At 40.1% G+C, this 13534-nt stretch overlaps 1 protein-coding gene across 11 annotated transcripts in view; it reads left to right on the forward strand.

Moving 5' to 3' along the window:
- klhl14 (kelch-like family member 14) overlaps window positions 1–13534 on the forward strand; it is a 68996-nt gene that overhangs the window by 40422 nt on the left and 15040 nt on the right. For 8 of the 11 annotated variants that reach the window (XM_077614620.1, XM_077614629.1, XM_077614619.1 and 5 more), the window contains 2 exons: window positions 6881–6934; window positions 10544–10700. In XM_077614620.1, the coding sequence (XP_077470746.1) occupies window positions 10631–10700 (70 nt within the window). In that variant the 5' untranslated portion in view covers window positions 6881–6934; window positions 10544–10630. Of the gene's footprint in view, window positions 1–6880; window positions 6935–10543; window positions 10768–13534 lie in introns of all 11 variants that reach the window. The other 3 variants (XM_077614628.1, XM_077614630.1, XM_077614621.1) reach the window with 2 other exon arrangements.

A 13534-nucleotide genomic window follows, 5' to 3' on the forward strand; every position in this document is an offset into this window, starting at 1 on the left:
AATTGAATAATTCATTTCCTTCTGTTCTCTTTAACTTTCACCGTAAAGTAATTGCTGTTATTAGATTCACTTCCAATTATTTAATTTATTATAAGTAAATTCATATTTGTATAAAAGAAATTGTTCACATATTTGCGCTATAGCGTTGAACCGTTCGTATCTGTCCATTAGTCCTCAGAAAAGTGGACGTTCCAATACATGTCTGCAAGGTTACAGATGCTACTGACTGACCAATCACTGTATAAACTGATTAATATTAATTTGAGATGGTATTGGGGGCACTTGAATTGCTTTGCGTCTCTTACGTAGACGAGTCAGTTCAGTTTCCGCAAGGTTGAGATGTAAGGATCTTCAATTAGGATTGTAATCATCATCTCATCTGAGCTGTGATGTGAGATGAGGTCACAGCGGACAGTGAGACAGTGATGAATCATTTTGTCCGGCATTAGTTCAGAGCCAGGTAGCGTACTGGCATCAGGGAATGGCCACTTTCACCTTTGAGTGTCGATTTCATCCCAACTATCACCCGCTTGATAACAGATTGAATAGGTATGTTGTTCTTATTTTACACATGTTGTAAAATGCCGTAGGTGCTGGCACAGTTGATTTGATTTTTTCCAGGGAATTACCAAGTGCAAACAATGTCAGCTGCTTTCCTCCTCAATCAGACTGCACACACTCCTTAGACTGCTGACATGCTTTTTGAGGGGCCCGGTCCGGACATTACAGATGGTAGCCATGTCTCATTGGCCCAGCGTCTGAATGCAGCCCCGCCAGACCCCCCCACATATACACACACACACGCACGCACACACTAGCCACCCCGGCACATCACACAGCTCGAGGCGGGGTGGGGAGGAGCTATCAGCGGTCTGCAGAGTGTGAAGGACAAAAGAGCCGGTGTATTCAAGCGCACCGCACCGTCACCCGTCACAGCTCAACGCAAGACCCATCAGAGCAGGCAGCACTCACTTTAGCTCCTCGTGAGAAGAGGCGATGCCCCCCAAAAGTACAAAATTAAAGGACTGTCGGAATATTAAGAATTGAACAGAGATACTAATAGCTTTTAATTGAGTGCGACGTGAATTAGCTGTGCCATTTGCCAGTTTGTAAGCAAAAAATCAATAGGGTATTAGCCTGGTCTAGCCGGACCGAATCCTGCCGGGGCTCTTACGAATCCATCATGTCTACTTGACCCCGCGAGCGAGGCCGCAGGAAGGTCAGGCTACGGCGAGCTCAATGCGGTTTTGCTTGAAAGTAGCTTGAAGGGAAGGATGCTCGCAAACCTCAGTGTGGAGGAGATGTGCTGTTGGGGAGTGGAGTGGGGAGGAAATGCAGCGCGCTGTCAGCCTGCTATACTACAGCCGGAACTGGCAGTTCAGCTTTGTGTTGCGTGGGGTTTACACCAGGGATGGCATAATTGACAATGGCTAACAGTGGAGAGCGGCGCGGAGCCTTGTTGAATGGCCGGTAATGATTGGAGGAGACGCCCACCGTCCCGGTCTCATGGGACAGTAATCCAAGATCCTGTTTCTGATATAATTGTTAGTCAGAGAATTTCTGCATGGCTGCGCTGGCTCACATTCTCTAGCCAGTTGACAGTGCCAGGCAGTTTAATAGAAAAACTGCATGCTGAGAACAGAAGAGCAGTGAACCCGCACTTGGTTGACCAAGAGTCTCTTGTTCTCAGAATAAAGTATCACACCACGAGCAGTGACTTCATTTCAAAACGCTCTCCTTCGTTTTAATTATTGCGTTACCTTTTCAAACTATAGGCCTTGTCACAAGAAATTGAGCTGATCTCTGTGTTCCAAAGCTTCCACTTCAGCTTGGACAAGTAGATGTCTTCTGTTCGGGACAGTCACCTGTACCAGACAACTTACTTACCCTCACACGCTTCACTATCTACAAGCCCCCCTCACCCCCCCCCTCTTTTACTCACTGCAGATCCATAACAATGAAACAGGTGACTTTCATGCTGCTGTCAGGACTGATCTAATTTTAGCTGGGTGAATGATTGCAATTGGCTTTGCCTCATCAGATAATTAATCTATGTCACCATTAATTGGAAAAGAGAATAATTACAGGCCGTGTTGACAGAAATTCTACGCTTCTCCAGATTCCGAGATCTAATTACAACTAGCCAAAACTGATCACCTTAACTAGCACCAAGCACACCTTCACCAAAACGTGGTTGTCGTTCAAAGGTTGCGCTTTGGCTTCGGCTAGATGCGCCGCGGTCTACGTCACCCGGATAGCTGTCTCCCTCAATCACTTTTCAATATTCAATCTTAATTTTGTAGAAGTTTAGCATTTTCAATGAGCTGGAGATGAATGATTAATGAATAAATTTGAATGCTTCATTTTGTCCACGGATCATTAGTTAAGTCCTTTGTGGGAAGGACCTGAGAAAGGAGTGAAATTATTGAGACATTAGCCTCAAGCAAACCAGGGGTAAATAGAGTGCACAAAAGGATGTTACTTCTGCACTATGGGAAAAAAGCAAAAAAAAAGCCTGGGGAAACATTTTCAAATTGAAATGTAAACTTAATCACATTCCAAAATCGATATTTATTTGTGTATGTCACCGCTGTCATGCAGTATGTGCTCCATTTTAAAAGTTGAATGTTCCTGAATAAATAATCAATAGCAATCGAAATCTATCCCATGAAATATTTATTGTCCATCAAAATAGGAATGATGAATAATGAAAAGAATGAATTATTACACTGAGTCTTTTGGATGAATCTTGCAAATCTGCTGCTTTCAGAACGGCTTAGAAATGCCTTGTCTATTGTATACCCTGTCTCTGCCTAATAGAGAGACTGTTGTTGGTTTTCTGGTGTGGATGTGATGTGTTGGCAGACTAGGCTGCTTGTGGCAACAGAAGAGGGCAGTATGGACGCAACAACGTCACACCAATTCAAAATCAAAATACGTCATTCTTACCATTGGGAGAAATGTAATTTGAAATTAACTTAATGTGCCATAACTGTCAACCTCTCCCGATAACTGCCCTTATAAATGATTATGATTCCCCTTACAAACCCCCCAAAAACCTTACAAACACCATACGACTCGTACGGTGTTTGTAAGGTTTTTGGGGGGTTTGTAAGGGGAATCATAATCATTTATAAGGGCAGTTATCGGCAGAGGTTGACAGGTATGATGTGCTCTAATCATACTCAAGTCCTTATGAGGTCTAACTTAGCCTGCTAAGAGTCCCTAATATTGACCATTTGAAATCAATATGTACAATCCATCTATTTTCTTGGGTGCTAACCCTGTCCAAGGTTGTAAAAACTTCCGTTCTAACATAGGTCTTACATAGACTGGCACTAGTATGTAGATCAATCAATTATATTGACTGTCTTTCCTCAAATAGTGGTTGTTATCTATTAGTCGCTAGGTGCAGAATCAATTTAAGTAAGTAAACAAATCCCTTGAATTGACACATCTCTTTTCCAATCAGGAAAAACATAGGCAGTAAGGTTTAATTTTGGAGATTTTCTACATGTTCTTTACACCGTATTAGAGCTTATCTTGCTTCATGTGGAGATTAGCATTCAAGTACACTGACAGGTGGTCACGCTTCAGATGACACTTTAGTCTACTTTTGAGCAGTGATGTAAGATTATAATACTTGAACATGCATGATGATTTAACCTTTTAGATTTGATTATTTTATTTTCATAACCAAAGGCGCACAGCTAAATGGAATGAAAAGACTAGTGTGGACACCTAATTGATGTGCTGCATTAGCAGTTTGTGGTTCGGTGAGACGAGAATGCACAAGCCTCACTGTGCTATTCTTATTCTTTTGTATATGAAAGTGCTTCTTTCTCTTGGTTTCCATAGCGGCTTCCTTTCTATAAATTTCTATAAAAATTTACAGGCAGCATTTCAGTGTGGTGCCACGTTGCAGACGACGGGCTCGTTTCGCGCCGATTCACCTCAGCGATCACTTTTAGTCATCAGCGGCAAGCCATGGGAATCGGAGCGTGGCTCCCAGGCTAACGAAAAGTCTCTGCTTTGAGGTCTTTTTGAAACAGGGCAATGGAGGTGTCCTCTCTGACCAGACTGCCTTTTGTTCTCGAGCCAAAGAGCAGAGTCGAGTCACGAAGGCGAGGGAAAACTGAAAGAATGTGAGTGGAAAAGAGATGTGTTGGTTGTTGTGTTTAAAATAGAATTAGAAAAAGGTGGCAAAGTTTGGGGGAACATGAGTGATGAGATTGTAATGTGGCAGGCTGTTTTTTTGTTGTTGTGAGATTTGAGAACGATGTGTACAAAAGGTCTAGGACAGGCATAATAGTTAAGTAGACGCACTGTTTATTCAGTCTTCACTAGTTCCCTGTTTAAAGAAGAGGAGCATCATGTCACCATTGGAAAGTGGAACAACTACGTTAACATAGAATCCAATTCATTGAAGCAAAGTGTACTGTACTTAATTATAACCGCAGCCAAACAGGAAAATATTTTCAAATTAAAATGTGGAAGTCATGCAGTAATTTGTAGGTGACACTTTTTGGAGCTCATTTAAAATATATATATAGTTAAAATAAAAAATATATTTTGAGACACCTAATTGGGTAGTGGTTCAATTGCCTGACTTCGGTGTGGGCAGCGTGGGATTGATTCCAACTAGGTGGTGGTATGATTGTGAGTGCAAATGGTTGTCTGTCTCTATGTGTGCCCTATCCCTGATTGGCCACCAGTCTAAGGTGTACATTGTCTGCCTTGTGTCATCTGTGATGCTACAGCAACCCCCGCAACCCTTGTGAGGACAAAAAAAAACATATTTTCCAATTTATTGCTGCTATGTTTTGCGGATGACCATACAAACACATCGAAGACCTTGTAGAAATATTCCCAGGGTTACTGTATTATACAGGTTTGAAGCTAATTACCAAACAATTATAATAAAAAAAACACTGAGAACTACACCAAATTATGTAGACATTGTGCTCTATTTCCATGCCTTGCTCAAAGCCGCCACGTGGTGCCATTCTGCAAGCAAGCATCTTGGTAATTTCACAGACGAACCAGTGCATTTGAAAAAGGGTTTATTTCCATTTATGTGTTGCACTGTGCTTGGGTTGCATAGTCATACAATGTATACTGCAAGAGGGTACCCCTATAAAACATCATGTTACGATCGCGCCGAGACGTCGTGGCGCGATCGGAGGGATTTGGACCCAGTAGCGGGGAAGCAGGAGGGGACGAGACGAACTGTGCTCATGATAGTGACTTTAATGACTCAAAACGCCTTACAAAATAACAAGGACTCGTACATCCCAAAACGAAACAAAACCGGAGCATGGGGAACAGTACCTTTGCAGCGATGTATGCAGTATTACGCTGTACAATCCAGCAATGAATACCACTTCCGTGGTGTTTAAATACACACATCCGGAAGTAATCATGAATCACTCGCAGCTGCTCTAACCTAACGGCAAGCCAGGAGGGACAAACGAGCTGGTCCTGACCAATCGTCAAGCACACACATTCGCTATATATCAGAACACCCAACTTTCTGCAGAGTGGTGTACCAAATTCCTAAACAGGCCCAGCCAGCCTCGGAAAATCAAGATGCGCTGCTTTTTACGGATGACAAACCTGTGGGATGTATGGTACTATATAGATATGTAATCACACTACAATTTATGGAATACACTACTGTTCATGTATCGAGTATGGTGTTGTACCGAAATACATATTTGAGTTTAATTTGCATAGAAAATGTTGGTGGTTGGTTGGTTTATGGTTTGATAACATCCTATGAAAACATGACATTTTTTCCAATGTATCTTAACCCGAACCATACGCTAAACTAATAAGATACTAATTTTGTGTAATTCTATACTTGCACAAAGTAAATCATCTGTCAATGCATTATAATGTGTATCCTCTCAAGTGGTTCTTTAACGTGCGGAAAACATGCCAAACTAATTCATCACAATAACAATACATGTTCCTTCTGCTTTCACACTCGCCTGATTTTCCCAGATATTTATCTTAGCGGGATAATAATTTGTGAAAGTCTCTGACATTTGTGGCTAGCTAGCATGATAATAAATCCATGGCTTGGAACATTTCTTAGTTAATTAGAGTCAATCAATCCAAACTTTGCTCACTTACCGGTGTGAAACCGGAGCATAATGAGCAGAAATCAGCATGGTGATTGGAAAACACAAATTACAGCTGTTAAAGAGAAACTCATCCACTTTTCTTGCAGTCGACGCCAGTGCCTGCTGTGAGGTTTTAAAATTAGCATGGCATTCCTTTAATGGATGCTGGGGGAATGTGCTCCTCTATAATTAAAAAACCTGTAATACACTCATCTGCCGAAATAAGAGTGGCGGCAAACCTCTTAAGGAATAGTGGCCCCATCATACACACACACATACACACACACATACACACACACATACACACACACATACACACACACAAACAAAATGTCAGTTTTGCATTATTAGATTTAATATGATTATTAGATAAATAATAATATTCAGGTGTATTATCAATGAATCTGATCTCTTTTGCGTAAATCAATTCAAGAAAGTACACCTGATACTAGATTTTTACTCAGATAAAAAATATTCACGCTTTTCTACATATTTTGCAGAATTATAGCACACATTTATGTGAACCCCAAATTCCCAATCTCACAAAATGGCTCTATCAACATTAGAAAAATCAAAGTAGTAATTCTTAATCCATCGAAATGTATCTTGTCACTGTAAAAAAAAGAAGCAAACCTTTGGTATATTGAATGAAAACCGTTTTCTTCTTGCCTCTCTTCTCCACTCCACCGTGAAAACCTTGCTTCCTTTTTTACAGAACATGCCAACAAGTTTGTTTTGTCAATGTCTTCCAGAACCAGATTTTCAAATTCTCAATAAGAAGTTGGAATAGTTCTACTAGAGAAGAGGTGAGTCTTATAGATGAAGCCTTTCAATTGATTTTAGTGTATAAATTAAGACTAGCAATAACTCAATATCAAACAAAAAATAATTTCATGTTTTCATTGATCATCATGAGTCATCCTTGAAATTTACTTAGTTTGCACAAAAGTAAGTAAATCTACATTTGGGAGTTTTTGAAATGCCACTGCTGAAAGCTATCAATGATAATGCTATGCCATGAGTAAAAGTGTTATTTGGCTCATGATTTAATCAATGCAGGAAGACTAATGACGAAGTCAATACACTTATTAGAATCTATATCTTTAAGATGCAGAATACAGTTGTTAGTGGAGGGAAGAAGAGAGCCAAGACAGTGTTTGTGGAACTGAAAGATAATTATAATTTTCAAAATGTCCAAAACAGTAAAATTGTGGTACAATAGTTTGTGATGGCGCCAGTTTGAGCCTGTTACTGCTAATTAATATTTAATACACAGGTATTGTTAAGTTTTCCTGTTGTATCATGTACAAATTATTTCATATAAAAAAGTAAAATTCATGTTCACTCCCTGATGTAGCTATCCATACATATTTTCAACACTTTATCAGGGTTGTGGGGTGCTGGAGCCCATACCAGCGACTTAGGGCAACAGGCTAAATGAGGTGACCAAAATATTACATGCCTTACATACATTTTAAATGATCATCTCACTGCCAGCTGTTGTATTTGGTTCTCATTTAAATGTGTAAGTATCTAATGAAGTGTCCAGTGTGTGTATTTTCACTTTATTACACATATTTAACGATATACTGATGTGTTCCGGATGATAATAGAATGAAATAGTGTGAAGTGGTTTGCAAGTATTCATTGAGCTCATGTCATGTGGCCTTCATAGTACTCGGACGTTTGGTCCCCGGACGTTTGGTCCCCGGACGTTTGGTCCCCGGACGTTTGGTCCCCAGACGTTTGGTCGACCGGACGTTTGGTCGACCGGACGTTTGGTCCCTGGACGTTTGGTCGACCGGACGTTTGGTCGACCGGACATTTGGTCGACCGGACGTTTGGTCGACCGGACGTTTGGTCGACCGGACGTTTGGTCGACCGGACGTTTGGTCGACCGGACGTTTGGTAGGACGGACGTTTGGTCACCGGGTTGTTACTGTTGAAACCAGCTCTCAAAATTATAATCATGAGAGAGAGTTTAATATCTAAATATTTAATATCAAAATATCAACAGTAAACTCTGTCATAATTTGACAGCGAGCGAACCCGGCGACCAAACGTCCGTTCTACCAAACGTCTGTTCTACCATACATCCGTTCTACCAAACGTCCGGTCGACCAAACGTCCGGTTGACCAAATGTCCGGTCGACCAAACGTCCGGGGACCAAACGTCTTTCGACGAAACGTCCGGTCACAGGCCTGCATTTGTATGAGGTGGAACTGTCCAGTTCAAGGCCTTGCATACTACATAAGTCAAGGTGTTTGCCATTTTTAAAAACATGTTTCAGAATCTATTTCACCACTGTATTGTACATATATCATCCCAGCTAAGAGGCACTGTCACCGTGTGACCCTGCTTGCGAGGGGCCAACGTGCACAGTATGACTTCGCCTCGGGTAGTTTCCTTTCTCTCAGCAGCTCTCAGAAAGTGGAAACCTTATATTGTGCCCAGTAAGAGAAATTTGCCATTGTATTAATTATTGTCAGGGAATTCAAGGAGTGAAGATAATTCAGGATGCACTGGATTGGTCCCATTTGTTTCACTTGTCAGTGGACTGAATAATTGCGAAACCTGACTGTGTTAGACGTTGACTTTTCCAAAAGATAGGTGCAACACAAATGTACGCTTCAAGAATGAAAAGCTTTAGAATAATTTGTCGCCATCCCTTTGCCAACAAAGTAATGGACTAACTGAAGTGAATACTATGTTTACAACATATCATTCTAAACTAACTATATTATATGTTTTGATGAAATACATCAATTTTTTTCACAAACAGATATTGATTTAACTCCCGAGCCTTTTGCTAACCAAAGCAAAACCTTCGCAGCACATTTAGGTGCATGTTGTAAATAATTTTACTTCACGGTATAAAAAATGTTCTTGTGTGGAGATGACTTCTTTAAAACCAAATTTCAATAGATTGCCACACATTCGCTCTGTTATGTTATGCTGACCTACAGTTTTTATTATTGTGGTTTGATTGCAGCTAATGGGTCATTTTGCCTTGCCTCCCTATTCTGAAATTAATAAAATGATCAGTTATGGATTGTTATTAATACTTGTGCTTTTAGCAGGGTTAATTTTTTCTAGTGTAACAGGATTCTAGTTTTTAGCCTTATCATGTTTTGGGGCTTATTTGGCCTCATCTGGCACCTTGTTGACCACCATTGTCGTAATCGAGTTGTACACTTGGCCAGAGTTGTGGAGTATCAAATTCATCAGCAGTTGTGATTGGCTGTGACCTCTGGCAGTGCTGTTGTATTGTCTATCATTTTTATCTCATCAATCTGGTTGTAGCGATGACAGCTTGTTTTCTGTGTTGCGACTGCCAATGAGTGGTTGTATTTTACACTTTTTGTCACCGTGTTAATAAAACGGTGTTATTCTTTTCATTGTCTCGCAAGGACATTACAATACTATGATGTTATATATTGTATCTTGTATCGTTATCTAGGAGGCTTGTTATTTACTAAAAAAATAAATAATACTACATGAAGACACCCATCTCAGTCTCTAAACAAGGAATTCTGCAAGAACCCACTTGGGAAAAAATATTTTTTCCTACTAGTACTTTTGTTTTACCTGTTAAACCCGTGGAGAAACTGCTGACTGCAAACACCCTACAGCACAGGTGTCAAAGTGGCGGCCCGGGGGCCAAATCTGGCCCACCGCATAATTTTGTGTGGCCCGGGAAAGTAAATCATCAGTGGCGACTTTCTGTTTTAGGATCAAATTAAAATGATAGATATAGATGTATATTAAATTTCCTGATTTTCCCCCTTTTAATCAATAATTGAAATTTTTAATCCATTTTTTCTTTGTGTTTTTAGTTCAAAAATCATTTTGTAAAATCTAAAAATATATGAAAATATTTCCAGTTTGCAACTTTAATATGGAACACAATTAAAGAAAAATGGTTTATTTTCACAATGAAAAACAAATGATTAAATTTTCTTTTACTAAGAAAAAAAAGCTCAAATAAACATTGTTTTAGATCTATAAAAAATTGAATATTTAGGGCTTTTAATCCAGTTCTTTTAATCCATTTATAAAAATAAAAAATAAGAAAATTATTATTTCTAAAATGGTCCGGCCCACATGAAATCGAGTTGACGTTAATGCGGCCCGCGAACCAACCCGAGTCTGACACCCTTGCCCTACAGTAAGTCGCAACTGTGATGGCGTGAGCAACAAATATAGCCTGAATAATTGTAAATTATTGCAATCAACATTTACCATGGATATTATCTCAATTAAAGGTTTGTACATCTCTGCGTGGCTTTCAGTGAATTTCAGCCCAATCAGGATTTGTTTATAAAATAAGCACTGTGTTTTTAGTGATGTAGAGCCTTTAGAAATTGACAAGTACAGAAGTTGTTTCTAATACTTGGTAACTTTTTTTTGCCAGGAAGGAGAGAGAAAATATTTGCAACTTCTCTCAGCATATGATTCTGAAGGCTTGAGAACTTTGTACTAGAAGGACTTTGCTAACACAATGGGGCTCATCTTGCAGTCCTCCCAAGGAAGAACTATCAGTCCTGCTACAACAGCTTCAGCGTCCCCAGGTGACCGCGCCACTGAGCTCGTGCTCGCTCCGTCGCACCCCACTCCACGCCTGCTGCCACCCTGAAGGTAGATGCATCACGCTGGGGGACTGTGCAGCAGAAGTAGCACCCCTCCTCTTTACTTCCCATCCCACCTTCAAGCTCCTTCTCTACCCCCCTGTCAAAACCACATAGGTCAGTCTCTATTACCATTTAACAACAGATTAACATTTTAGTATTATTTATTTAATTGGATAACCTTACATACATGTTCCCATGCCTGCATACGGGTGGGGGCTGAGTGGGGGGCATTGCACCGTCTGTTTCTCCCGGCTGCCTGCTGATTCCCTGAGGCATGTCTGTGGTGGGGGTTAGAGAATAGCAGGGCTCCCTGAATGGCACATACTGTAAATGCTAAGCTGCTAGTCCTGTCTTGTTTGTCTTTTTGCCCCTGTAGATGGTTTAGGTGTCATCTGTAAGATGGCAGTACAATAAATACTGTTATTCAGCTGTCTTTCCACTCCCAAATTCATCGCTAGAAAGGGAAGTTGCAACCTTTGACTCCCTGGCTTATCCTCATTTGTTCCCTTCATGGTGGAAGTAGGGAGACTGTTCAAGTCTCTGTGAAGCAGCTGCTATCCATTCAAAAACTCCTGAACCTCTAAAATACTGTTTCATGACCTCAACGAGCCCCATATGCTTACACGTATTCTATTATTTGAATCAGTACTCAGTACTCAAATAATTGAAACTTCACTGTTGTAAATTGATGAGAGTATCCGAGCTTTCATTTTAAATGAAACATAACTTACTTTAAAAACAACATCTGAAATGTTGATCAAGGTTACTTAAAAGTTTGATATAGGATTTTTCAAGTTTAAGGACTCAATTCTCCTTCAAAATACACTTCAAACAGAAGTTTGAATTGGAAAGTCTGAAACATGTCAGATCAGCTGATGAAATTATTTATTGTATGTAATTGAATTTGGGTGGTAATTGAATATTGTGCATTTGTGTCTGTGTACTGCACGAGTTTAATGTAATTTGTTTAACTAACACATACTAATTCATAGATTTCAATACCGTACCACAGATAGTTAACAAAAAAATCTATTTTTTAACAACAAGATGATATCGCCCTCTCCATGATATTAATATGATATGTTCTGTGATCTGTAAACAGCTGGTTATCTTGCTTTTCCACGATAAGAGAAAGTGCTGAGGATTTACGCTTGCTGAGCACATTTGGGCTGAATCTTTCACACGTCACAAATTGCAGATGGGAAGCAGTGATCTTGAACAGCCGATCACATTTCCGTGACCATCTGACACCTTCCATTTAGGAAAATAATACTTTCTATCTTAGCATAACCCCCTTCACCCCCGTTTTCTGTCTGCAAAAGCTAGCAAGCAGAATTATGGACCTGCTATTTGATTTGCTATTCACAACTTTACATTTTGTCCTTTTGTTTTTGTGCGATGAAGGAAGGAAATGTTCAACCTCCATGTTAATCAAACAAAACATGTGAGACCTTATGATGTGTGGACATGCAGTTAAGAATGCTTTATAGGTTCCCGTTCCTCATAGTCAGTAGACTTATTTATATTTGCTGTTAAAATAATAATAATACAAAGCTGTCAGTGCAAGACCTTTATAAGGGTCTTCCTGGTCTTGGCATAGTCTCTGAAGGCTTCGTCATATATAGGCGTGTAGGTGGACTTGATCTGATTTGTGTAATATGACACCCGAATATGAGTCGGGTTAACTGGCACAGAGTTGTAAATCACTGTACTGTGATTCTTTGTCTCAACGGGTTTAATTAGTCTTGAAATTCTTCTCTTATCTGATGACCCCCCCTAAGCACCACCACAACCATCACCACTGCCAGTAGCACCCTCCTCTTCCTCCTTTTACCACCACCACTACTACCTCCTCCTCTTGCATGCACACTGCAACCATAAATGCCCCGTAGTCTGAAGACCAGCAGCCTCAGGAGACTAAGCTGCTACAAAGAGCTGAAAGAGTTTGGAAATGGTCATTTTATTGTGTTAGAATGGCTCACTGGAGACTTGGGTAATTTAGTGCTAACTGAGCGCTTGTAAAGATAACAGTATGTGACTCCCAAGTGCAACACCGCCAACTACTGTAGCGCTGCCACGCATCCTCGCAACTACAACTTAAACTGTAGTAAACACCAACTAGGCATGTTTCAAATGACATTTTTATTAATGCTTTTGTTATTATCACTGAAACATTTCACCTGGATGCAAGTATGTTACACACCCTAGTCAGTGCATGTCCATACCTATAGCATAAAATTCAGTTTCATAGTATGTGAACATTCATCCCTACCTGTCATTTCTTATAACTTTTGAGGAATCTGTCACTGCCAGTCTCTTGGGAGTCCCACATGGGTGTTTATTTTCTCTAATTGAGCTCGTCTTTAATTGACAGTTCATTACGTCCTAATAAGCCATCTTAACCATTTTTATTGCATTACCATCGCATGCCATGAACTCAACAAACTTCAAGTCAGTGTGCTTATCATACTAATGGTATTTGTACAGAGAGTACAACTCCTAAAAGTTCTGTAACAATTGCTTTCAGACATTTGAGTGTTATCAATGTATGTGTGCCAAGTTGAAAGGGATTTGGGACATTAGATAGATTGAATGATAGATTAATGAGACAATTGTAGAGGGCTCATGAGAGACGTGCAGGTGAGGTGAGGTGAGCTTTCAGTTCAGTAATCTGGCTAACATATCGGGCACCCACATGTGTCGTGGTTACCAATATATTGTTTTCTATCTAATAGACCTCAATTCTGGGGTTGCCCTTTAGATTTGGATTCATC

This window comes from Stigmatopora argus, chromosome 12 (genome assembly GCF_051989625.1).
Source record: "Stigmatopora argus isolate UIUO_Sarg chromosome 12, RoL_Sarg_1.0, whole genome shotgun sequence".
Lineage (NCBI taxonomy): Eukaryota > Metazoa > Chordata > Actinopteri > Syngnathiformes > Syngnathidae > Stigmatopora > Stigmatopora argus.